At 36.6% G+C, this 27,180-nt stretch overlaps 3 protein-coding genes across 4 annotated transcripts in view; all 3 read right to left on the bottom strand.

Annotated features, from left to right (window-relative positions):
• Positions 1 to 3,023, bottom strand: part of LOC142348205 (SEC14-like protein 2) — a 29,041-nt gene extending 26,018 nt beyond the window's left edge. The window contains exon 1 of the mRNA XM_075399467.1: positions 1,863 to 3,023. Coding sequence (XP_075255582.1) covers positions 1,863 to 2,345 — 483 coding nt within the window. The 5' untranslated portion in view covers positions 2,346 to 3,023. The remainder of the gene's footprint in view (positions 1 to 1,862) is intronic.
• LOC142348211 (isochorismatase domain-containing protein 2-like) overlaps positions 1 to 27,180 on the bottom strand; it is a 346,917-nt gene that overhangs the window by 138,343 nt on the left and 181,394 nt on the right. The gene's annotated exons all lie outside the window — the stretch shown is intronic.
• The window catches only part of LOC142348210 (stromal cell-derived factor 2-like), a 213,076-nt gene that overhangs the window by 41,251 nt on the left and 144,645 nt on the right, over positions 1 to 27,180 (bottom strand). For both annotated transcript variants that reach the window (XM_075399475.1, XM_075399477.1), the window contains exons 2-4: positions 26,814 to 26,882; positions 7,156 to 7,260; positions 3,666 to 3,765 (exon numbers count right to left, since the gene is read on the bottom strand). In XM_075399475.1, coding sequence (XP_075255590.1) covers positions 3,666 to 3,765; positions 7,156 to 7,260; positions 26,814 to 26,874 — 266 coding nt within the window. In that variant the 5' untranslated portion in view covers positions 26,875 to 26,882. The remainder of the gene's footprint in view (positions 1 to 3,665; positions 3,766 to 7,155; positions 7,261 to 26,813; positions 26,883 to 27,180) is intronic.

The following is a 27,180-nucleotide window of genomic DNA, read 5'->3' as shown; positions in this document are numbered from 1 at the left end:
AATATAATTTGATTGGAAATATGAACAAAGCTCGTCTATTTTTTTAATAATGAAGCTATCAAGTGCTGTTGAACCGCCACATTAGTTATTTCCTCGACAATCAACTCAACTCATAAGACTTTTCTAATTAATCAATCTTTATTCGAAAGCTAGAGCAGGGATCATTTTAAGTGCCCGGGCCCCTTCATGGTTTTCTGACACCAGCCTCTTCATCCAGGTTTTCTCATTTTTCTAACAAAAGCTTTATTCATTTCCATTGAGGCTCAATTATAAGAAGCTTATAATCGGGGTGAAATAATATAGGGTTTAAATGATATAGGTTTTAAAAAATCACGGTTAAAATATAGGGGCTAAAAGAACAGGGGTGAAAAACGGGACACAAATTATAAGTCTCCAAAACAATTTCTGTGAATCGCATACTTGGAGACTAGTGAGCTGAAAGGCTCTAAGAGCACTTCATGCCCGCTGGGCGCTACCTGTTTATCTCCGTTTTTGAGGACGAAAAGTTAAATAAGTCAGACGAAAAATGGGTCCAGCAAAAAATCGCATTAAAAAGACCGACAGGACTAATATAATTGCTACAAAATTCGTTTGAGAACAATTAATCAATATAAACCAGAAAAGCTTTTTAAAATGGAAAATTAAAGCCGTTAAACATGGAACAGCTTTTTTGATTGATAATGTGCACTTTTACATTTTACACTAAAAACACTCTTGTTGTTCCTGAGTGGGTCCAAATCATTCTGATTTCTCTACAAATAAAAACAAGTTCCCCATAAAGCTTCCCAAACAATATAACGAAATTTGCAACATCGATAATTGCAGACCAAAATTGTAAGATAAAACTCAGGACGCAGCTCACTTAACTTGTAAATACCTTATACATTACCATATCCATAATTATTGTTCAGTTAATTATGCTGTACTTAATCAGAAGTGGTGCGAAAAAACCAGTAAGAAAAGAAACACAAGAGCTGACCTTAAAAGTTAAAGAAACTTCTAGGCAAAATAATTCGAACAGAAAAAGCAAGTAAATAAAGTCAAAAAATAGCAACTTTTTTTACGGAAAATTATCTAGAGAGCCCTGTCTGTGGAACGCCGAAAGCATAGGACTCGAACAAAAGGAATTGATCTCGAACAACAGAAGCATTAAATCTGCAATCAACTAAATTGAGTATTGTGGGTCAACTTAAATCTGCTTAAGGCCACGAAATTTTAAGCATCAACTGTATTCTCAAATTAGCAAAAAACATAACTTTCAAAAACATTAACATGGGCAACAATAAAACTTGAGCAATCACAAATGAACACCAATTAGATGTTTGATTATTATGAAAGTCATCAGATCAATACAGCAGATCAAATTGAAGACAGAGTCAGAGATAAAGTTTGGCCGCAAAATTTAAGACGAAAAGCTAAAAATACTTAGCTGTCTTAGAATTGAACAAACGTATAAAAATTATCTTTGCACTGATTAATTTTCGATTTCCCGACAGACTCAAGGGGATTGCAGACAGATTCACGTGCTTTCTCTAGGGCTTAACAAAAATTCATTATAGGCCAGATTAATGAATCAAATTCCAGAATTGTTGTTATTAGAATTTTTGCAGTGGACCTCCGTCTTTGATACGCTCATCTGAGTTAAATGGGTTCAATTAGAGCCAAATAGAAAACAAGCTGTGCACGAACAATTCAGTCAAATCGAAAAGGGAGAAATTTCAAAATAAAAGCAGCAGAAAGGAAATTCTCCAACTGACCAACAGGACCCAAACAATATCAACAAAGGGCGCTACACTTGCTAAATCAAATCTAAATCATGGATTTTGTACTATCAATTTTAAAAACATGGTCATGAGTTAAACCTGCTTCGAGAATTCCTCGTCCGACATTGACAATGCGAATCCCTTCACGTCCACTCGGCCTGGGAAGTCATACGCAATTGGACATCCTTCCTTGTCACATCCAAAAAGCCCAAATGGGTAATGATTGATAAACGCGTCCATAGGTTTGTGCGACTGCAAAAAATCGGGTTTGTCCAAACCGAATCGCTTCCTTATATCAATCATTTCGGTGTACATCAACACCGCATCATCGATGTTGAAGTTTCTCGCTTTCAGAAACCGCAGAAGGTCATAATCGGTGTGATAATCGTAAACTTTCGACTTTAACACCTGGCGAAACTGGTTAACAGTACTAATCAATTTCTGGTCCGTAATTTCAGGAATTAGAGTTTTGATTTTATTTCGATTTGAAACGATTGTTTCGTTCGAATCGTTTTCTTTGGATAAAAGGCAATGCATATCTGCGAATGCTAGGTTACTTGAAAGAGAATTAAACACGGTCATAATGACCACATCAAGGGGAATTAGTACAAGTTACGGATACAAAATAATAACTAAACAATACGACAATGGTTTATGATTACAGGAAAATTAATAATTAAACAGAAACCCGAATCACGAAAATTTTACGTTGCTAACTTTAATCTGAGGTCATTGACTGTGTTTTTGACTGTTTACTGACTAAATGATATTGTTTACAGCCAGCTTAAGCTTGAAGGTAATGTAAATTGATCATAGACCAAATTCAGAAACTACTCAAATGCAAAGCTATATCACAAAATGATTTTTAAAAGTAAATTCGGCTTGGTAGAAAAATTTGTAATGAACTTTTTTGGCACTGTACAAAAACTTTATCTGCCGATGATAAAAAAATTTCTGATGAGTTTCTCAAATTAATTTTACACGCGTTGTTTCAAATTATACAATTTACAATTGTTTGAATATATATGCTAACTTTTTGCTTAAATTTTATTTTTAATAGAGGCTTTCAAAGTATGTGTTTATCTGTTGAACACATGACTTCTCATTTGAAACGAGAATAGAAAACGCCGCTCTTAAATGGAAAATGTGATCCATCAATCGTACATGTCATTCAAGTTCATTATAGCCAGATCAAGTCAACTTGGATAATAACTGAGTTATAATCTTTATTAATTATAATGACTAAGTTATTCTTCATTACTTGAAAGCTCAGACCAGGGCAAAAGCAAATAGATATATCTCTCAAATAGCAAAATCTTCAGAGCACAATAAACTTCAACCTTAACTTTATCATCGATTTCAACAAACATGACTTAGATTTAGCTCAAATTTTTATCAAAATAAGCTAAACATTTTATAACACTTACACAAAAAATTTAATTTAGTTATGGCCGTAGGTCGGTTGGGACAGCAGGAGGGGGGCAACAGTAAACATGTTTAGGAAACAAAACAAAAAAATATTTTAAAAATATACAGCGGTACAAATTCACATCCGAAGACCTCTATTAATGGCAAATATTACAGCGGAATATTCACAGATATTTTTCATCATAAAAAAATTGGCAATAACTAGGAAAGTATGAAAAATATTTTCCCATCAGATCAACTGAAAACAGTATTTTTAAACCGATTCTGGAAATCGTTATAGAATCATATCTGTGAAATTTCTGATAAATTACTGATAGATTACTGAGAAATTAAAATCGATCAATGCGAAACTTTACTCTTTTCATTCTTGTCGTGCTTAAAAACCTAATAGTGATTTCGAGACTGAAAAGTTTATCAGTAACAAAGTTTATGATAGCAAAAATACCGCCTTCCAAATGTTCTACTCTCACTCACCCCCTCTTGCAAGGTGTACTTTTGTATGCCTGGACCACCTGCCAGTAACTGTTGGAGTCATCAACGTCATTGACAGCTGTCACGCTCTGCTGACCACTACCTACACAACAAACATTCACTCAATCGTCATTAAAGATCATGCTTACAACTTACGAAAACGAAACATAGCCGACTCAAGTCAGGAGAATTGCTCCCAAACTACTCGCGAACGGTTTGCTTTGGCGGTAGCTAGTTTGGATTTAGTGAAACTAGCATTAGGTGGGGGGTATAGACGAAGGGGGGGCTAAGTGAGAAGTGGGGGACTGATGGGACGGGGTGCGGATTGAGTGAAGGGGGTCAAAACACTGCCCTTTACGCCATTTTTACTTCTCAGCAACTTCGGTGAAGTGCACACTTAAAATCTAGTAGAAAACTCTAGCCGAAAGATCTTAGGTGGAAGTACAGGAAAAATGTATCGCGTCTTGTTCTTTCGGGTTTGGATTATTGTGAGGCTATTTTCCCTCGTTTAATGAAAAAAAAAAACTTCAAAGCTTTGGGATTCAAAAAAACCAATTCTGTACTGGGTTTTTCAAACGTTTCAACAGCAAAACATGTAAATAGCACTGTTTACTTATAGATCACATGGTTCTCTTCAAATTATTGAAACTAATGCGTAGAGATAAAAAACCGACGTCTATCTATAAACAGAATAAATTTTGGCGAAGAACAACTTCTGCTCAACCATATCGGTAGTATATCGATCATATCCAAATTATTTCAAATACCGAGAAAATCAAAAGTTGCTATCAGAAACGGTGTCAGGACAATTTACCCAAGGCCATTATACCCAATGCCAATATACCCAATGGCATTATACCCAATCTACTTTGATATTTTCGTTCAATAATCCGACAACAAATTAGCAGTCCCTATTACCCGTATGTTTTAACATACTTAATGGCCATGGCCATGCCTCAGCGGCCCGTAGGACTTGATATGAAACTATCACAACCGAACGAGTGATTAAACTATTATGCTTAATGGCCATGGCCACGCCTCAGCGGCCCGTGGGACTTGATATGAAACCATCACAACCGAACGAGTGATTAAATTACTATGCTTAATGGCCATGGCCATGTCTCAGCGGCCCAAGGGAGTTGATATGAAACTATCACAACCAAACGAGTGAATAAATTATAATGCATAATGGCCATGGCTATCACAACCGAACATGGGATTAAATTATCCGCTTGTTAAATCATAAGTGCAAGATCTATTTTCAGCTAATTAGTACTCGGAATAAGGAACGAAAATATCAATGTGAATTCGGTATAATGGCATTGGGTAAAAGGGCATTGGGTATTTTGGCATTGGGTATAATGGCATTGGGTATAATGACATTGGGTATTTTGGCATTGGGTATAATGGTATTGGGTATAATGGTTTTGTGTATTTTGGCATTGGGTATAATGGCATTGGATATTTTGGCATTGGGTATAATGGATTGGGTATAATGGCATTGCGTATAATGGCATTAGGTATTTTGCATTGAGTATAATGGCATTGGTTATGATGGCATTGGGTATAATGGCATTGGGTATAATTGTATTGCGTATTTTGGCATTGGGTATTTTGGCATTGGGTATAATGGCATTGGGTATAATGGCATTGGGTATAATGGCATTGGGTATAATGGCATTGGGTATTTTGGCATTGGGTATAATGGCATTGAGTATAATGGTATTGCGTATTTTGGCATTGGGTATAATGGCATTGGGTATAATGGCATTGAGTATAATGGTATTGCGTATTTTGGCATTGGGTATAATGGCATTGGGTATTTTGGCATTGGGTATAATGGCATTGGGTATTTTGGCATTGGGTATAATGGCATTGGGTATAATGGCATTGGGTATAATGGCATTGGGTACAATGGCATTGAGTATAATGGTATTGCGTATTTTGGCATTGGGTATAATGCCATTGGGTATAATGGCATTGGGTATTTTGGCATTGGGTATAATGGCATTGGGTATAATGGCATTGGGTATAATGGCATTGGGTATAATGGCATTGGGTATTTTGGCATTGGGTTTAATGGCATGGGGTATAATGGCATTGGATATAATAGCATTGGTTAAATTGTCATAAAACCATCAGAAACATTTTCAATTTTCATTATTGAAGAATTCCAGAAGCTGCTATAAACTTTTTCTATGAAGCATTTTGAAATTCGAAAACCATTTTGACACTAAAAAGAGTGCTACAACTTTCATTTTCGTCATGATAAAACTTATAGCACAGGAATCATATGGCATAGAGACAGTGTACAGTTATAAACAATCAACATTAAAAATATTTAATTTCGTAAAATTCTCGGTATTGCTTACACCGAAATTGGTAATTTTCAAGTAGGTTATTCTTTATTTACGCCAAGACAGTATGTATATTAATTTTAGTGACAGCTAGCCCTGACTTCTCAATAATTTAGGGTTCATGATACCAATGTTCTCTAAAAATATCTCGAGCTGCTGACATTACCATGAACAAGTTTTCTAATTCTATTTCGAGGGCAATGAACTCGAAGTTTGCTGTTTTCAAATAGATAGACTTTGATGAATATGCACGCCAATCTAGTAACATCACTTTCAAGGTATGACCTTTGCGCTAGCTCACACTTCAACTCAAAATTGTTTGATAGGCACACAAATAAACAGACAATTTCAACGACGTGACAATTTCAGTACAAGGCTCAAAATCCAATTAAGTCAGATTCTTGTCACTGAATTAATCAATGAGACAATATCGAGTCAACCATTTAGCAAGACTTGCAAGTGAAAGCTCTACTTAAGGTTATAATGAAACTCATTTCAATGTAATCATTGAGAAGAGCAGATTTTAATTCTGGGATCTTTTTGTTTGTAACTCCCAAGCCCCCCCCCCCCCATGCATATTATTTCCACAAACAGCCAGTGCTATATTTCTACATAATGATTTAATTCTAAGTAATGGCACATGCTCTATAACTGAGGGAGCATAACGTTCTTCGGGGGGGGGGGGGGCACAAAGGGAAAAGATCCAAGAATAATTGCAATCATATAGAAAACGGGGTATATAGATGGTAGCAAATCAAAAAGATGGGTCAGCTGTAGCGAATAACTTTTACGCCCCGCTCCCAAACTTTTAGGTGCTATATTTTTTTTATAGCAACGTGCTATGTAATAGAACATAATTTGTAAGTTGGGGTTGCAAAAATCTGGGGGGAGGGGTACGATAAGGGGGGGGGGGGGGGGGGCTACAATGGATCCAAAATTGGGATCTATTCTGTTTCGCACCCCCCCCCCCCCCCCCAGCTTAGTGAGCATAAATTTTTTATGACCCCAGGCGCACGTGCTATTTTCTTACATAGTAACGTGCTATATACACCAACATATAATTTGTAACTGGGGGTCATAAAAAACACTGGTGGCCGAAACAGAATAGATCCCAAAATTGTTTGTTTGCATCTGACCTGTGCCGTATTTGACATCGTGTGAATGCAGCCTCACTTTGTGGTCAGAGTTCATTAGTTTAACAAGGGACCCACATGTCACGTGTTGTAGAGTACACAGTGAGCCTGAAAGAGAATGAAGAGACGATCTTCATTTTTGAACCAATTTTAGCCAATCGACATCTTTTGCGTATAAAAGAAAAAATGATGATATAATTGTAAAACACAAGAAAACTGAATCGACCGTTCAGTTAAAATTGGCCACAGACACAGTAGCTGTGGAAATTGCAGAAACTTTGCAGCCTTTTAAATTATCATCAAAACTTTTATATTTCATACAATATTACAGTCACAACCACGCAAAAGTTTTCATCAACGCAAAAGTCTTTATTGTAGTATCAAGGATAAGCTCAATGATGTATTATCATTCTCACTTTCACTTTTCAGGAGAGTTTCATGTTCTAAAATTTTTAGATGAATTTACTTGGAAAACCTTTTAATCAGAAAGGAGTAGTAACGTATACACCATGGAAGATCGGGGGGGGGGGGGGGGTTGTCATCCCATGTAAGAGATAGGGTTGTCCTGAGGACAACCCTACCTTTTGCATTGGGAAGGACAACCCAACCCGATACATGCGCTATGACAACCCAACCTTTTGCATGGGATAGGACAACCCAACCTTTTACATGCAAGGACAGCTCCCTTCCGGCCAAATTATTATCCAAACCTATTCCCCCTCCATTTCCCGCTTTTGAAGGAATTATTCAGTTTATGCCGAATTATTATCCAAACATTTCCCCCCTCCTTTGAGGGAATTATTTATTCTTATCAAAGAGTGAAATATTTAGACTTATCAGAAAGACTGGATATAAACTGTGAATTTACTGTAGAACCAAACCACGCAATTTGCTCAAATCTAACAATTGAAATTTAGCTAAACAACACAAACTTGGGTTGAGAAATTGAACCAAAACTGAACACAAAATCTGTACAATCGAAAGGTTACAAATCACGACAAAACGCGTTGTTACTGAAACCAGTGTTAAGCACGGGTAGGTTAGAGTTTTGAAATGGGTTTTGAACAAAAATGTAGCCATTTTTAACGAAAAATTACAACAAAATTAGCACGAAATGAACGAAAAAATGCAAATATTTAAATTTTTTGAAGTGTCATAGGGAAAATATATACAAATGGGGATAAAATAGAGTAGGTTAAACAGTTTTAATTGAAATATAAATCATAAAACACAATCTTAACAATTACAGACGTAAAAATAAGGCTGAAAATTGCTGTTTTTTATGTGCGTCGACCCCTTTTACGCGGTGGTATTGCTTCTTCCTCCTCCGAATCGGTTATTTCTCTTCCGTCCTCAGATTCAACAGCTTCATAATCTATGAATGGACAATTGATTGGAGATTCTTCGTCAATTACTGCCTCAAAATCGACATTATCGTCACTATCCAAGTCCGATTCGTTTATTATTCTGTTGAATCCGGGATCAGGTGGCTCCCAACTTTCAAGGGCAGGATCGGGTGGCTGCCAACTTTCAGTAGAAGCAGGGAGCGTGCTGTCCGACTCATTATCCGTTTCCCATTCTTCCCCAAAGAGATCCTCGATTTCATCTTGCGTCGGTGCATCCCACTCTGGATCACTTTCAAGATCAGTGGCTTCAATTGCGTCGGCATGACCGTACGGCAAAGTTTTTATACCGCCCTCAAGAATGAAACGTTTGTCATCGAAGGGACTCAGGGACAATTTATTAATTGAAACAGTCTGTAGAACGTGACGGTCTGACACAATTCTGTTGTTCGGTGTTCGTAGTGTAGATGAGAGGAACAGAGCGTCTTTGTATTTCTGGTGCGTTAATTGTTCCCTGGCAGCTCTGGTAACACCTTTTGCAGAGATTTTTCGGGAATCTGAATACAAAAAAGTTGCGAGAAGTTTTATCAATTTGTCCTCAGAAAGTTTTTCAAAGAAATGCTTGCTTGCTTCTCTTAAAGTTTAGTGTGATGTATGTGTGATAATGACTAACCATAATAACACAAAAGTTATAAATGAACATAAATCTGTTTTACCTGTTGAAGTTATGGAATATAACTTCGGCTTCAGCGAAACAAACTCGTCGATGAGTTTTCCGGCGAATTCATCTTTGTATTTGAGAACGACGAGTTTGTTGTTGTTGTTGAAAAGTTGATGCTCCTTAGGGTAATTTGAAAAATCAAACTCCGACAAAATATTGGGTTTTGCTGCTAATTCCTTGTAGAAATCGTCAGATCGAATTTTATATAAAAGACTGTCTGTGTCAGAATATAGCAGGCGACAATCAAAATGCGGCTTCATTATATTATAGTGAAACCTATACATTTGAAATTTAGCTAATTCTAGAATTGTCGCGCCAACAATTGTTGGCTTATCCCAAAAGATTCTCTTTGGCTCGTGCGTGATAGCAGCTAAATTTTCGCCGAAAATTTTGAATGTCTTGAAGGTAAAGCGTGAGACATTCTGGAGCACTTGATCTGCATTCTGCGCTAAGGTAAGTTTCATTCTCCTTCTTTTTGACTCACAGGTTTTACCATAAGCGCTATTGTTCATAAGTTTGAACAAATTTTCTTCGAATTTGTTCCGCACGGTCTGTCTTTTTTCCGTGTTTAATCTGATATAGGGCTCCATCCAGTTTTCTTGCGAGAATTGGAGCACGCGATGTACTCTGTCAACAACCAGACCAAGTTGTACATAAAGTTGAAGATTCCGGTAATGGAGCGTGTACCGCTTTTTGTCCGTAACGGTTTGTAGTAACTTGGGGACAGATGACCGCGGCATGTTGACATTGAACTTCAACTCTCTCTGGTAAGTGCTCAACCACTCATCGGGTACTAATTCTTTTGTTGGCGCGAGAGGGAGATCACGATGGAGGTCTCGTATATTGTGTGGGTACATCAAATCTACTTCAAGGATGTAACCTATGGGAGAATCTGTTGGTGTATTGAGTACCTGCTCGAGTGGGACTTCCACCAGCAAAAAGTCACCAACAGGTGGATGCTCTGTTTTCATGACGCCACCATACAAGTTGTTAGCATCTACCACGAAACCAAAAGTCGACTCGAGCGCACTGTCGTAATTCTCCATATACTTGTTGTTCGCCTTGAAGTAACGTTCATCGTACACCGATGCGAGACCTCCTCTAATCATATTTTCAACAATTTCCAGATGTTCTCGATTTGTCAACAATTGAATATTGGCCCGGCAAATTTTCAGAAATGCATCACCAGCGAGGTTTGAGGCACTGTAGTGATGTGCGCAGTCCAGTCCATATGTGTTCATACACAGTCTCCGAAACTCTTCAAACACGCACGCAAGCAAGAGTGTATCGCACTTCAGATATAAGTTATGATATCCTTCAAGGTTACAACATTGGAAAGTATCAAAAACAGTTTTTGCTTTTTGCAGTTCATCCTCTGTTATTTGCAATTTTCCATTGTCTAGGCTGTTTTTCCACTTTTCGAGTGGGGGAAGTTCTGTTTCTGCGAACTTTGAGCGGTCAGTCATGTACGAATAGGGGTATATTCCTTTCTCTTTAATCAAATTTAGAGCATCAGCTGACTGGTCACTATCGAACATTGAATCGAAAATTGCGAAAGCCGAAGCGGGTAGGTTAGCAACTAACTTTTCTAAGGATGAAGTTAAAAACTTGAAAGAATCGATGAAACGTAAATATTCGTAAATTTTTCTGACTTTTCCATCTCTCCCCGTGACTGTTTTGATTAGGACACCGAACGTCATCGATATGTACTTCTCATCTGTAGATGGGATGACGTTTATTGTTGTTGATGGCTCAATTTCTCGAAGTGCCAAGCATACGTGATGAAGGTCGTAGTTAGCGATGTTGTGACCAATTACGGGAGTGAAATTGATTGTGCGTCTTATCCAGTTGCACTTTTCATGAGCAAAACCAAGGAAATCTCCGCGGTGGTGGCAATGGTCCAACACTTTTGTATCTTCGGGTCCGAAAGGTTCTTCACAAATCCAACACTCAATTGTATACTACTTCGATTTGGCACTTGTTGTCCCAAATATATCGGAAAGCGTCTCTTTGAATAGTATACTTCTCGCGCCATCTCATGTAGTTTTTTAATAAAATTTGTCATGCAGTTTTCGGAGCTATCGATAACGAATTCTTTTGGTGTTGAAAAAGCGTTCTCAATCAAAGTCAGAGCAAAACCGGAGGGTATGTGTTGTTCGATAACTTCAGTTGAAGATGCGTCCGGATTAGCTGGACAAGATGAGACTGGCATTAGAAACGACTCAAAGTCGAAGTAAATAGTGAATGGAGCAAACCATCGCGCCTTAAAATTTTTGAACCGGAAAGAATTTTTATCATCGCCGGGCATCTTTATTGTTGCTGGTGCATGGTTTCGACATGCATCATCGTGAACTTGATGTTGCTCTTCAGAGTGGGAAAAAGCAAAACAGTTCCTGCAAAGACGCAAATTGTTTGTGAACTGTTTTTCTTTCACAGTGCATACCAGTTTAATGAGGTTATTGATCAGAACATAATGATGTACATCTTCGTTAAACAGGAGTAGAAGATCCATCGTTGGTGCAATGTTCTTGTTATTGGAGACGTACATAGGAAGGAGGTCTCCTTTTGAAAATTGAAACACGTTGACCTGCACGTCATTGATGATTTCGAACTGATGAATATCGTGAAAGCCCATTGGCATAGAAAACTCACCGCGGGGTTTGGTAGCCTCAGGTTTCCTGTATGTAGCCGGGTTAGTCAATTGTGTTCTAATGTCTCGTGAAGGGTCAGCTAAGTTGGGTCCGTGCAGTTCGTGGTACCAAGCGGTGAAGCAGTAGTTGAAACATTGGAAATCATCATGGTTGCGTATATTCAATAAAAAGCGTTGATTACGAAGACAGAGGGGCAGCTCAATAAAAGATGAACCACGTATTGGCGAAAAATTAGCGAATTTTAAATCAACCCACAGAATTTTTTGAAGAATCCAACCACTTCCATTAGATGCGAATACGAAGAGGACAGTGAGCATCTTTTCCACCATGTGAAAAAACGTTTCGTCAGACAATTGATGATGAACAGGTGTCATTTCAGAATTGGCGTAGATATCAATGTCCGATGCTTCTCCGTTGTCGCGCGCTTCTTTATGAAGTGATAGTTTCGCACTGAATTGAACTTTTTGTGGACCTTCGTTCAATGTTTTTTGTTCTATAATGTCACTGATTTCATCTCTCTGAGCAGTCAAGAAATCGAGAAGGCCAACGGTGTTGTTACTATCTACAATACGATAAGACTGGAGACTCTTTTTAAAGGCTGACTCTGTGAGGGTACCTCGTTGTTGTTGTTGTTGTTGCTGCTGTTGTCGTTGTTGTTGTCCCTGTTGATGAACAATTGGATTGACAACTCTCGAGTTGTCAAGAACAGGTAACACGTGTTGTTTTCTGATGTGTTCGTTAAACGAGTTTTTGTCGTTGAAAGCAAGATTACAATAATGACAAAGATTTGTAAATCTACCATGGCAGTCAGAGAGGTGAATTTGAATTTCAGATAATTGACGGCGAGTAACTGGACAAATTGAACAGCGGTATACGGGTATACCTTTCTCATCAGCATGAACAGTGCGTTCATGACGAGCACGGTTACTTTTGTTGCTGTAAACGTTGTCACAAAAGTTACACTTTTCTGGCATTTTCAAGATAAGTTTGAACAAACGGTTTCTCAATGCAAGAGTTCTCAAATATGGCTGATTTCAATCTGAGCTCACTGTTATGCTGTGCAAAGTTTGAAAGTTTGCGCGCGCAAGTTTGAATTTGAAATTAGCCAATCAAATTGAAGTAAACTTAAAAGCGCGCCAAAAATCAAATTCAAACTTAAAAATGACTATCACGCAGTCAAAGCAGAGACAGAAGTTGAACAACCAAAAAAATGGTTTAAAAAGCATGCAGATTGAACGTACCTTCCATTTTTATGGTTTTAATATACAATTAAAAATAACTTTAGTAAAAGTTGAAAATTTCGAAATAGATAAAGTTCTTGTTACATGTCGCGGAAGCATGCATGCTAAGGAGCATATAAAGGCATCTACACTAAGGGTCTATATTAAGGTATATCATACAAGAAAACAAGTCCTGGAGTCACCAAGGCTATCAGGAAACATCAGTTGAAACTGCATCGAAAGCCGAGTTTTTTCAGAAGACTTTAACCTCTAAATAAAAGACTTTACCAGGGGTTCATGTGTTGGAAAATATGACTGAGAAGCACAGGAGGACCTCTTTGTTGATGGAGTGTTCCTATATGAAACTTTTGTGTAAACAATTGAAAGAAAACATCACTTTTTTTAAATTTTTCAATTTTTTTGATCAAAAGGATTAAGGGGATTAGGCTTTTTCTCCAAGAATAAAGAAAAACGTTATACTTATGTTACTTCATCAGCTCTCTAACAAGTTCCCATTACAGAAAAACTTCTGTTTAGTAAGGGTAAAAATGTCTCCTTCATGTTAAAAAATGGCATTTTTTCACTTTTAGGGATTAAGAGGGATTAACTAAAATAACAAAAGAAAAAATGCAAAAAAACCATGTTGCAGTAACATTTTTAACCTGGAACTTCTGAGATCTTTGATAGCGGGGACAATTGTCCATCGTATGAGCCTATCCCCGTTCATTTGAGATAAATTTTTTATTGCTTTCGGATCATTACAAAAAATATTTTGTTATTTTTGTAAAAATTGTTGAAAAAAAAAGACTGTTTTTGATAGAAAGATGGTACCTGTTACAGCGATCAATAGCACACTACTCATTGGAATCATCGCTAAGTCAATCTCGTTTTGGATGATCATGAGTTTCAGCTGATATAAAGCAAAAAAAAAGTTTTTTTTTGATTTCAAGAAAAACAGTCAAAATATTTATGCAAATAACACAAGTTTGAAAGTTTTAAACTTTTGTTTAGTGAAAACAGTAAAAGAACAAACACTGGACCAATCTCACTGGAATTTCAATGCTGGAAAAAGCTCCTTGTTTTACCACAAAATCACCAGAATGACAATTTCAGTTGTTAACCACTTTTTGTTGAATTTTAGATTCGCTCTTAATATTCAAAGTTTTTTTTTTGCAAACTTTTCCTCCAAACAAGAGCTTTTCACTGCAAACCTAATTGAAGCAAAGGTATTCTTCGGTTTCCTGATTAATTATCGTTCTTTCTCTTATTATTTATCGTTTTCGTAAATTCTTCATGTTTTTGAAATATTTCAAAAAATTTCATTTTTTGAACTACGATTTGAACAAACCTTAAAACATTAAATAGACAAGTCTAATAACTAAAGAGCGGTAGAAATCTATTTTTTTAATGACCTTGCTCAACCAAATACAATTTCCTCAAAGTGCAGTGTTCTTTTGGGACATGTTTGAACTTGTTCAATTCCTTATGAAAAGGTTGGAGATCTTTATTGTGAATTAAGTCTATATCAAAAATTGTACAAAGGCAATCAACACAATTAAATAAATGTCAGATACACAATTGAATGAATGTCATATACACAACTATTGAGCAATCTAAAGCACGCATATATTTATAGTTTTAGTTTTAAATATCAAATATATCCATCAGGTTGCTTTCTGGTCTTCGTTTTTTAGGAGCAGCACAAATTTGCGGTGTCTCGCCGCTTTCCGGCGTTTCAAATAGGGCTGAATTCGATTGCTGTGGGGTATGAAAGCTTGTCCCGGATAAAATGTTCAAGTCGAAATCTTGATTTCCGTTGCAAAACTTTTCTTGATAACTTTTACTGATTTCCGCAAACAGGGATGGGCTAGGAGTCGGTGTAACTGTAGGACTAGGGTCCACTGCAGGCGTCACTGGCACACTTGTGAGACTGGTGGGAGAATCGGGCGCAGACTTGAGTCCCCACATATCTGCTAATTCGTCGCATGCTCGATAAACTCCGAGTTGATTTTCACAAAGTGGAACACTCACAATCGTAGCGATAGAATATCCTCCGCACTTCGTCTGTCAAGGTATCAACATCGTGATTTTCGAAAGCAGGCGTAGTTTTGGGAGGCAATAACCCAGCCGAAGTAATAATGCTGCTCTCAGAAGGCTCCGTTTTATTAGGTAGAGCTGCAATTGCATTGATAAAGAGTTTTGGAATTAGACAATGCTGGTATACTGTCCAAACATCGCCGATTTTTTTCTGTTGAATCAACACGACAAAGTTTTCGTACAATGTCTGATAAACAAGAGTTCGTTCTCGGGAAATTGCAGATTCAGAAAGAATTTTTACAGACATTATAACGATCAAAATATAACACTAGTTTCAAGTAGAGAGTGAAATTGTTTAGCAAGAGGAACCAAAAGGTTTCAAGCAGAGACTGACTGTTTAGCAAGAAGAACCAAAGGAAATGAACGCAATAATTTTAGTAGTGCAAATACGTTTTTAACACACCGCTTATCTAGGATCACATTTGTTTTTAATTTCTAATTAATATAACGTAGAAACCAAGTTAACTTTGCATTGCATTTCTTATCTAGGTTAACAACTGTTTTGAATTACTAATACTGTACGTTCCCACTAAATTCAACGTTTTATTCACGTCACACCTAGGGTCACATCTGATTCTAATTTTCATGTGTTATAACGTTATAACCAGTTGAATTATATTGGTTTCAATTCTCATCTAGGTTAACATCTGTTTTGAATTTACTGCACGTTCACGCTAAATTCAACCTGTGGTCGTCACACCTTGGGTCACATCTGTTTTTAATTTTCATGTGTTATAACGTTATAACCAGTTGAATTATATTGGTTTCAATTCTTATCTAGGTTAACATCTGTTTTGAATTTTCTGCACGTTCACGCTAAATTCAACCTGTGGTCGTCACACCTAGGGTCACATCTGTTTCAGTTTTTGTGGTTCCACCAACCATTTCAGTAGGGAAACCTTATCTAAGGTCACATCTGAAATTAATTATGCAATCCAATGTGAATGCAAGAGACAGAATCAAGTACGCCATAGGCGTACTTGACTCTGTATTCACATGTCAGCTGGATTTAATGAGACAAAATGACTACACTGGTTTAATCCCAACTTGTCGCCGCCATTAGTTTGAATCTTTACACATTAGAGTACCTGAAAGTGATAAAAACAAGTTGCACACTATGCCTTTCACTTCCACTAAAGATACAGAATTTGGAGATTGTTATTTTGATATTTCCAAAACTGATAAGCGTTTAATAAGGGCAACGCTGAAAACTTATGAAAAGACAGGAACGTATGTGTTTCTGAAACTGTTTAAAAAAGCAGCAGAAGAATACGAGTTTGAACAGAGAATTTCGTTAACTCTGCAAGAATTTGGGAGTTTGGTCAATACGGCAGAGAAGATACTTGAATCAGAAGAAAAATCATCAAAAGACTGTTCAACAAAACCGCCACCAAATAAAAGGCCTAAGCTCGAGAGCAAGGATGGTGGAAGCAATGTATGAACGTTCTCCAAGTTATTTCAAACAATTTCAGAAACAATTTAGATTCAAAATTGTTGATCAAAAGCCAACAGACATTAGGAGTTTGAATAATTATGCAGTTTGTCCTCACTTTGAGTCTGAGTTTTGCCAAATAGCAACTAACCATTTTCACCTTTTGATTGATAGTTCAACTGATATTGGCTGTACAAAGCAAAACAAATCTTTTGCTGTCCCCTGTCTTTTCACAACTTTCAAACACCTATTTTCAAATTCTTCAAAACTGGAAACGAATGGAGAAGTATTTACAAAGTTGAAGTTAGCCGTTGACTTCAATGACAAAACAGGAGAAAAAATTGACCCAGCAACGGTTCACAAGCATCTTCCAATTTCAAACACAGCAAAGATGTTGACGACGACAAAAACGACTGCCACAAAAACTACAGGAATCGCACAGAAAACAATCCACAATACCATCTCAGCAGAAACCGGCCATGAACAAACTCAAACTGATCAAATTTGTACAGAAACTTTAAAACGAGTTGAAAACATTTTAAGTGGTCCTCATTCTGGTGCTTTTTGTAAAGTTATGGACATATTTGTGAGTGGTTATGGAAAATTAGATATTGATTCTGAGTTACTATTTGTTCGTCTTGTATTTGAAGAAAAAATAAAATTTTGAAAAAAAAAATTTTATTCAACAGATATTAAAACATCATATGAAGTGCAAAGCGAAGCAATTGAACATCATTAATTTTTACAATTTCTCTTTTACTAAATATAATATGCGCAATATAAATACAAAAAAGTCCACACAGTTCTGAGTTTTGACTCTGAATTGGTTGATGTTCGAGAAATTGACATATTTGTGCATTAGTGTCAGAGAGTCGGTGATGTAAGTCTCTATAGGCAATAATCGATTGTCCCAAGGAATATTTTTTGTAAATCAATAAAGTTGTTTCTATCGCCAGCAACTTCAAATTCCAACATTGGACCATTGGGGCTATACACCGGGCCCAGTTTTTGACAAAAACTTCCATCAAATGTTACTAAGAGGGATGGTTTCTCGAACAGATCCAGGGAACTGTGAGTTGCCTCGGATGGTAATAAATTAGCGATCATCTTTCACCTTTGCAAAAAAATCTGATCGACTTCTTTTTGGAGCTCTTGACTTTGAAATGAACGAGGTCTTACGCTGTTTTGTTAACTTGTTTGAACGGCTTCCAATTTGTTTCCTTGGTCGTTGTTGTCGCGCTCGTCCACCTGTTTGTTTTTTGATAGTGTTTGAGACTGTGTTTTTCAAGGCTTGTTTTGGTGACTACAAGTTCGGGAACACCCTGTTTTAAAAGCTCTCTCCCGATACGTTTTGCAGCCGGTAAAATAAAACGTCGAGCCAATGGTAAAGCAACGCGTCCAATTCCCGCTGCTAAAGCCCCAAACCCACTTCCCCTTTGTCTATAGTGTCCGGAGAAGTGCGGCAATGATGTTACCTGATTAGCATAATAGGAATCCATACTAGTCAGAAAACTTCTTGAATTGTAAAGTTAAAATAACTTTACCTGTTCCCGAAAAAGGAACCAATTGTCCTGTCTCAGTGCGAAGCTCAATTGAAATTGATTGTATAGTGTTTGATAAGTTTTTTATAGTCTAAATTTGAAAAAACAATTCGATGTGTTGGTTCAAGTTCGCACACGCTACCGTTTTTCAGACGTTGTTTTGAATCAATGACACGCAATAACGGAGCTTTTGCGTCACCCACATACTGATACTCAATAATGTTTGTGTAAATGAATATTAGGTGCTTTCCCGCGCAAAGATCAGCAGGAAATTCTCCAAAGTATGCTTTTGTCTCATCACTCTTCATTAACCTATTTGATGTAACTGAATCCATATTGTAACCAATATGTACACCGCGTCCATCTGGAATTCCGGTAAAGCCCACAATGCTAGGTATTTCCTCACTAGGAAACGTGATTCCTTCATATTTACCAAAAATTATTTCGTATTTTCCAGTACTCTTGATTTCTCGAAACGAAAAATTGGGTAATCCAACTGTTCGCTTGATAGTACCCAGAAGTTGATTAATATTGTCAAAATTACCAGTCATGAAGGACAGTTTTTCTCCATTGTAAGGCCGAGAAATGACACTAGCATCAGACGAAACTTTTTGCGAGTCTTCGTATCCCTTAAGACTGTATGCTATTAAATCTCCATTCACGACGTGCTCAATTTTTGTCGGAAAAATTATTTCACTAAGAGCCACCCTCCAGTCACCAGAGAGTTGAATTTCATCATTGAAAAAATTGCGAAAAGAGGCCAGAGTGTTTGACCCAAATATTTGCATAGAAGCGGATGAAATAACATGCACAGTGAACTCATCGTCAAAACGATTTCTACTCATTTTCCTTTTACACGAACAAGCTGCAATTCTGATTGATAAAATTTTCCTTCTATTTGTTCTTTGTTTGCATCAATGAGGGAATATGATGGCGGAAATAATGTCGGAATATCTGTTATCTCAAAAACTTCGTCAGTAAACGATTGTTCGTAGCCCTTTCTGAAAGCTTTGTCTTTTTTGACAATTCTGACAAAATCTCCAACAAAGAAACGAGGTTTTTGGGAAACAGTTGTTTCAGCGCTCAAGGACACAAGCCGTGGTACGTCTTTTTTTGTAACTTTGTTTGGTGCAAGCTTAGTTATCCGATTAACACGTGAATTTATTGTTTTCACAAAGTCTTCTAATTTGTCAATGTACGAATATGTCCATTTTTCTTCAAGGTACCTATGAATGATATTTTTCAGTGAACGAATATTCCGTTCGGCAAAAACGGACTGTTTTTCACTAAAAGTGCTATACAAATGAATTGCTCGTGAGTTACACAGTCTTTTGAAAGCTCCGAGAAATTCTGTTCCATCATCAACCCATACTTTCTCGGGTTGTTTATATTTGATCATTTTTTTGAATGCATTAGCTGCTTCTGTTGCATATTTTGTCTTCATTGGCTCTACTCTAAGGTACCGTGACAGACAATCAACTGCTACCAAAAGGTACTTAACATCGCGATTGTATTTTGCAAGGTTGTCAACATATGCTAAATCCAATGACCAAATTTCATTGATATCTTTCACAATCACTTTTAGTCTGGGAAATTGCATTCGATGCGAGCGGTATTTTGTGAAGGACGGCTTGGTATCTAAATAAGACTTGACTTTCGCTAATGACATTTTGCTGTGTTTTTGTAATCGCTTTGAGCTTCCAAACGATGCAGGAATTCTCGAGTACAGTTGTTCTAAAGTTTTTCTCTCAGAAGACGAAACGAGACCACTTTTTTCTGATTGGCCTTTTTTTGCTTTGTCGTTTCGTTTGTTTTCTCTTTTTCTGTTGTGGTTCGTTTTGAAGTACCGCGTCCTGTTTGCGGACTTGTTGCGTTGGGAAAAATTCTTGTTCGCTCTCATAGCTTTCCAATATTTGCTTGGCGTAAGTGTTTGAGACGAGATCAGGCTCAAGTCGAAGAACTAACAAGATTCTTGAATATGCCTTTTGATCAATTTTCTTGGTTGGTTGTTGCAAATCATACAAAAAAGATGAAACTTGTACATCCGTGGGTTTATTGTCAATGTAAATTAGTTGGCTCTCTTCCCCAATAGTGATTTGGTTTGATTGGAGAATAAAATCAAGTACTATTTCTGCACGTTTGACTTTGTGAGCTTCTTTTAGTTTAACGTTTTTCATAATCGACTCAAATGATTCAACTGTAGGCTTTTTTGTAACAATTGGATCCATTTCACTATCATCACTAGAAGCCTCCATTTTTTCTTCCTCGTTAAAAATTGTTGGATCTGTTTGGACCACTCTATCTGCTTTATCTACATCTCGTTCAATATTTGTTGGATCTGTTTGGATCACTCTGTCCGTTTTTCCTATATCTTCCCTTAGCTTGTTTCGTTGCATAAGTGAAAACTGAATAGCTTTGTTTTTATATTGTGGGTTTTCAATAATTTCGCTCTTTTGGGGTTGCTTTGTTATAAACATTCGTTTTGGAATTAAAATGAACTCTTCTGTATGCATTATGATTTCATCAAGTAGAAATAACAGGAAAGACCAACGATTTTCAACAGTTCTGATTCTCTGCCAAGAATTCTTTTCTTTTCCCTCAAACCTGTTTGTTTGGATAATATTTTTCGAAATGATTTTTCGTGATTTTCGATTAGTTTTTTATTAATTTCAACATTACCGTTGACTACGTTGAGAAAACACTCGCAGAGAAATCGAATAAAGTTTTTAGAAGCTGCCTTTATCAGTTTTTTTAAGTTGATGTCGCTTGACTGAAGCATTTGCCGCAGCATACATAGTTCTCTCTGTTTCATTTGTTAGATTTGTTATTACAGCTTTCGCAGACGGTAAGTAGAAAATTGATGGTCCTGGAGGCACAATGTTTGAGCAATATCGCAAAACGTCCGACGTCTTTGGGTCTAAATCAATTAATAAATGACCAAAAGGCTGTTTGGTAGCTAGCTCGTAGCTTTCTTTAAGAAATTGTGTGTTGTTGAGCTGTCGACCAATTAAACCAATTTGTTGAACGTCACGTGGTGATTTGAATAAAATAATGTGTGTTGTATTCAAGTCAATTGTTCTCGACCACTTGCTTTGTTGGAATAAATTGTGCTTAACGTAAATAACACTTATATTTTTGTGACGACCTGCAGTCGCAAGTTTTGAGAACTCTTTATCGTTAAAAATTTCTTCGCATGAATCATCAAAAACAAAAAGACAGTCTTCTAACTCTGAGATAATTTCAAAACTTGTAAATTTTTTAAACTGTATATTCAATTTTCTCTCTAAGGACTCAAATTTTGGTTGTTCATGCTGATAGAAATAAAAAATGGATTGAAATTTTGGTGAAAAAGTGTTTTGAAGTAACATTTTGAAAATCAGCTCAGTTTTTCCACAGCAAGATGGACCAGACACTGCCATAAATAGTCGATCGCTCGTTGAAATAATTTTATTCATAGCTTTGGGTTTGGAAGTGCGTAGCCGACTGTGCAAGAGAGGAGCGAACACCAAAATGTTGACTCCTCGCAATCCAATTGAAAAAATACCAACTTGATAAGAGATACTGCAATAAGAAAAACTATAATGAAAATTTGAGTGAAATAAACAACTTCTGATCGTGGTACTCTTGAATTGCAAAATCTCCAAGATCTCCTTTCCTGTTGATTCTCATCAAAAACCAAATCGGTTATGCCACCTCCCGAATCTAACTGATCCGCAGTTGAACTCATGGAGAAAACGTTTTTTCAAAAATGAATTCAAACAAAATAATTAAATTTAAAAATCAACATGAATTTTGTTAGTCTACTATAAAAAATTCATAAGTTGTATAATGAGAGTTTTCGCCCTCTTTTTTGTAAACAACTGTGTAGCTTGCTTTCATGCCATACTCCATCCCGTAATACGTAACTGAATCCACACATCCTTGTTCTACAAGCTGCTTAATTTCCTTAGGCAGATTGTCATCGTTCAGAGGCACTTGCACTGGAACTGACCGCTTGGGCATAGGTAAAGGGGTTAGATTCATTCTTTGCATTTTCTCTTTCATAGACATGATACAGTTGAAAATATTCTAAGAGTGAAAGATATTTTTTGAAGGATTCTATTTCGGCTCCTGTGCAAACAACTTGCTGTTTCCTCAATACAGTTTGTCCCCGACTGTCAATTTTTTCCTCCTTAACTAGTGTAACAGTCAATTGATTTTCAGCCGTTAAGCAACTGTAAACGATCAAATTTGGAGACAAATTCACTTGGAGTACAGACGGTGCTGTCTTTTCTAATCGACGGTTGTTCATGGATCAGCCAGTAGTAGAACAATTGGGCCTTTTTCCTCGCACAATGTTTGTTTTTCTGTCGTTTTGGGCAAGTTGTTGAATGCAAGTCACAAATTGGGGTCTCCCGATAAAAACTCAAATGTTCAATTTTGGGGCATAACAAATCCTCAAGGTTTGTAACTTTTCTCTGAAGCAATTTTTGCAACGTATCAGTTTTCTCTACACCCTTCGCATAAAAATCTGATAGAGGAAATCGAAGCACTACACTTTGAAGAATTTAATTTAAATAGCAATATGGGTAATCTCCCTTTTCCCAATCCAAACCATGAAGGTATTTTGAAACCCACTGATAAGATTTTTGTTCACTCAAAGTAAGAGAATTGAATGAGTGCGGAGGTGAGAATGAAATTGTATCCGTGTAGTTATTGCAAGTTATGGCTAGCTCTTTCACAATAAAATCAGATTTTTTGCTTCGAAAGCCTTCAAAGTCAAGAACAACCACTCTTGCAGTCAACATTCCAATCGATTGAATAAACGGTTTTTGAAAGTCTTTAAGTAAAAACAAAAAGCAATACCAGTCACATGACCCACATATTCATTTGTGACTGGACAGGGTAAAACGTATGAATAACCGGGTCCCTTTTCACTGTACTCATAAACAAAACCACAAGCATCATGAAGAATTGCATGTAGTCTTAAAATTTTAAAATTTTTGAAATAAACGTCTAACGAAGAATTGTCAATCCCAATCAATCCACCATACGGTCTCAATTTCAATGCAATTTCCAAATCAAGGTCAGGATCCAAATACAAGCAAGTTGCTAAAAAATACAAAAATCTTTCACCGTATTGCGAATATTCTTTTTTCACTTTCTTGTATATCTCATGAATCCTATCCAAATCCACCGTAGCAATTGTTGTCATCGCGCACTATTTCAGAAATGGTAATTTCTAGACAGTAACCCTATCCCCTTAATCCCTTTGTCAAGTCTCCCTCAATAAAGGGGTAAAAAGTTTGGATAATAATTCGGCTGTTACATGTAAAAGTTATGTTGTCCCTGCATGTAAAAGGTTGGGTTGTCCTATCCCATGCAAAAGGTTGGGTTGTCATAGCGCATGTATCGGGTTGGGTTGTCATCCCATGTAAGAGATAGGGTTGTCATAGCGCATGTATCGGGTTGGGTTGTCCTTCCCAATGCAAAAGGTAGGGTTGTCCTCAGGACAACCCTATCTCTTACATGGGATGACAACCCCCCCGATCTTCCATGGTGTATACGTTACTACTGAAAGGTATCTAATAAGCAACACTTTCGTACAAGAGGTTCAATCAATGAAAAACATTTTTTGAAAAAAGCTGGCATTAAAATCCGAAGCAATATCGAGAATAGTAATATCGGTAATATCGACAACAGCAGCGATGATACCAAAAATCAATGAACAGGGAATTGCGCGTAAAAATTGTTTTCAATTTCTTGCCTGATCTGTTAACAGCAACATAATACTCGTTGATTTCTATTATAAATCAACAATGACATTATACTTTGAATGTTTTAGAGTATTTTCGGCATGCCTTCGAGTAAGGGACCTTCAAAAAGAGTTAACATAATTCTTAGTAATTTGATAACTTTGATCGGAAAAACCAAAACATAGGCGACTACAGCAGGGCGAATTGCGCTCAAACGACCGTGACTATTTGGCTAAGGTAGAAACCAGCTACCTCAGAATGCTGGCATTAGCGGGTGCAATAGGGGGTGCAATACAGAATTTGCTTTTTTAAAAGTTATATTTTTTGTAAAAACTACCGATTGCAACAGATTTAGGCAACCTTAATCATCACATTCTAAATTCCATTCTGTTGAAAACGTGAACGCAAAAATAGACCACTTGGCGGCCAACGTCCTTCGTGACACATAGAACGCAAAATCAACATAAACTGTCAAAAAACTCGAGAAAATAGGAATTATTTAAAAACTCCCAGGAGCCACATGCTCCAAGATAGTTTTTTTGCGAAAATAGGAGACAACAAGGCCAAAAATTAAAAACCGTTTAAAAAGCATTAAGAGCAGAAAAAATATTTAAAAGACGCTGAATTTCTTCACGTTACACTTTTCAAAATAAATTATGTCTTCATAATATCTGTCCATTGATTTAACGGCAAGATACTCAAAAGATTCATCGCCCCTTAATTCTCAAACAAACCTGGAAAACAAAAGGAATAAAAAAAACTCTGCTCAGTCTGATTCTAAGAGAAGCTTACTTTTTGTGTTATGTTTCCAGTGTTTAAAAATAGATTATAGGTAAAAAAAACAAACTTCTGATCAATTTTTTGTAGCAAAATAAAACCATGACCCTTTTAAGCTACGAGGAACTTCAATAAAAAGATCCACGAAAAGTTCAAGAAGTCTGACAAAACAAGAAAAAAATGCACAATTCTGCGCTCAAAATATGACACCAAAATTTGACCTGCTGACAAACTTCAACATTACAGGCAGTTAAGAGACTATAGAGGACAGTTTAGTTACTCCAACGCATTTAATGCACAGGTTGTCACCTGTTTATCCCGTTTCAAAAGCTAAAATAGTCGAAAAATGTGTGTACACATCTTACAAAAACAAAAAATAGGAGAGAACGCCTAGCTGATTAGAATTGAGCAGACTTCGGGGATTGAGTAGTCAGCAAATGCTTTTAATAATTTTAGAAGACACCAGTTCGACCGTTGCTTTGACAATACAGTGAACGAAAAAAAAAATAATTTTTCATTTCTGAAAAGCATATTTTCTAATTTTCAACTCTCCTGATCTATGGATGCTCTATTCATCAACCAAAAAGAACTCGACGGGTAACAGAAGGGATCAGTCTGAACATTGTTTTAAAAACGCAGAACAAGAAGATCGAGTTAGGGAAGTTTTCCGCTTTATTCCTATTAGAAAATTGCGTTACAATTTTATTTCATAAACCCAAACTTTGATTAATATTTTGCTTTTCAAAAACTGATAAATTTTGTCAATTCTTATTACGAATTTATTTTAAAAATTAAAAAAAAAACGATATAAAAAATAGTTTTAGAATTTTTCTTACTTTTCAGAATTTCCCCTTTTAAACGTTTTTTAAAAATAATCCTACAACCCCTGTAATCGATCTCCGGAAATTCAATAAAATCCTAAAAACCGCAGATCAGTTGTTTGCTTACATTTCAATTCTGAGAAAAAAATTCAAAAAAACTTCCCTTCAATTTTCATTTTAAAATAAACCGACAAATGTCGGAAGAATTGCTCTTGAACGACAGGCGAGGCAACCTAATTCATGGTTTTTAGTATAGATCAATTTATCTTTTTGGGTGCAAAAAACCTTCACCCCACCGAGATTCGAACCACTCACCTTCCGCTTCATGGCCACCTGCACTAACCACTGCGCTACGCGTCAGCGTCACTTAATTTTCCTGTGCTGCAACCGAATTTATATTAGCAACAAGCTTAAATTGGAGCACTAGAGATCACTCAAAAATGATGAACGAAAGCGTGAACAGGTCACTTGAGAAGTCGAAGAAGGTTCTAGAAGAAAAGCGCAAGATTGTCAAGCGAAAAATATGCATAACAAAAAGACACACACGTTTACAATAATTGCTATGAACTGCGTTCAAGAGCAATTAAAAAGTCGCTCAACTTTTTATAAACACTGTGTGTTGTGTCAGCTGAAGAAAATTCTGGTTTTCTATAGAACAAAGGCAAAATACGGATAGATGACAGTTTTTGTCTTTTTGTTTTATTTTATTGCTTGAGAAAAAAAAAGAATTGTTGATTGTTCATTTTTTTATTTAAAATAGTTTTCAACTTTTGAATGTAGGCAAAATATGTTGCATTGAATTAGAAATTCCCCTAATTATAGATTGAAGCTTTATTTCTCGCCCAACTTACCGTTCTACAATCGTTTTTTTTTTTACTTTCAATCACCTTTTCTTAGTAAAATTTCAAAAGCGTCCCCTTTCTCAGATTGTTGAAAAATTAAATGAAATTTAGCACCAAAACTTTAGGAGCTACGGAATCAAGTTTCTTGTGCACATTTTAAAACGCCGAAAGTCTGCAGTGCCAAGAGTTAAAATGACAGAAGTTTCTACTTATCCAGAAGTTGACTTCCGTTGACTTTCGTCATTTTAAAACGTGCGCGTTTCTTGTTTTAAGCATGGTTAAGTGACTCTGCAGAAGTCACTTCGAAATTCTGAGTTAAAATCTCGAACCGCTTCGCGGTTCTCGATAAACGCCAGAAAGTCTCAGTGACGTCAAGCAAAGTCACGTAACCATTACTTAGAACCCACGCAAAAATTAATTTTCAATTCGAAAACCGTACCAAATTTGGGACTTAATTGGGAAGACTGAAAGTGCAACTTACTCTCGAAAAAGCTGAGAAGAAGTGTAGCAAACAGAGTCACTGATTGAATTTCAGCAATCATTTCTATCTGAAAATGAAGCATTAAAAACTATGAATCATGCATATTTTTACTCAAAACTTTTGTAGGGTATTTGAAATGGCAGAAACTCTGAAGCGCCCATGGATCAATTGCTTGCTTGTATTTAACACTTTCTGACCAAAATACTTACTAAGCTTTATTTTTGTTCTTCTTTTAACATAATCTTTGTGTTCACTGTACTGTCTGAGAAACTAATGACTGTTGGTGCACTGCTAAAAATATAATTGTTTGCATATTATGGCTCGAGATGGATATGAACTATCCATTATAGCTTACTTACAGTTTATA

This window comes from Convolutriloba macropyga, chromosome 10, assembly GCF_964194025.1.
Source record: "Convolutriloba macropyga chromosome 10, txConMacr16.3, whole genome shotgun sequence".
Lineage (NCBI taxonomy): Eukaryota > Metazoa > Xenacoelomorpha > Acoela > Convolutidae > Convolutriloba > Convolutriloba macropyga.
This window is presented reverse-complemented; position numbering and strand designations above follow the sequence as displayed.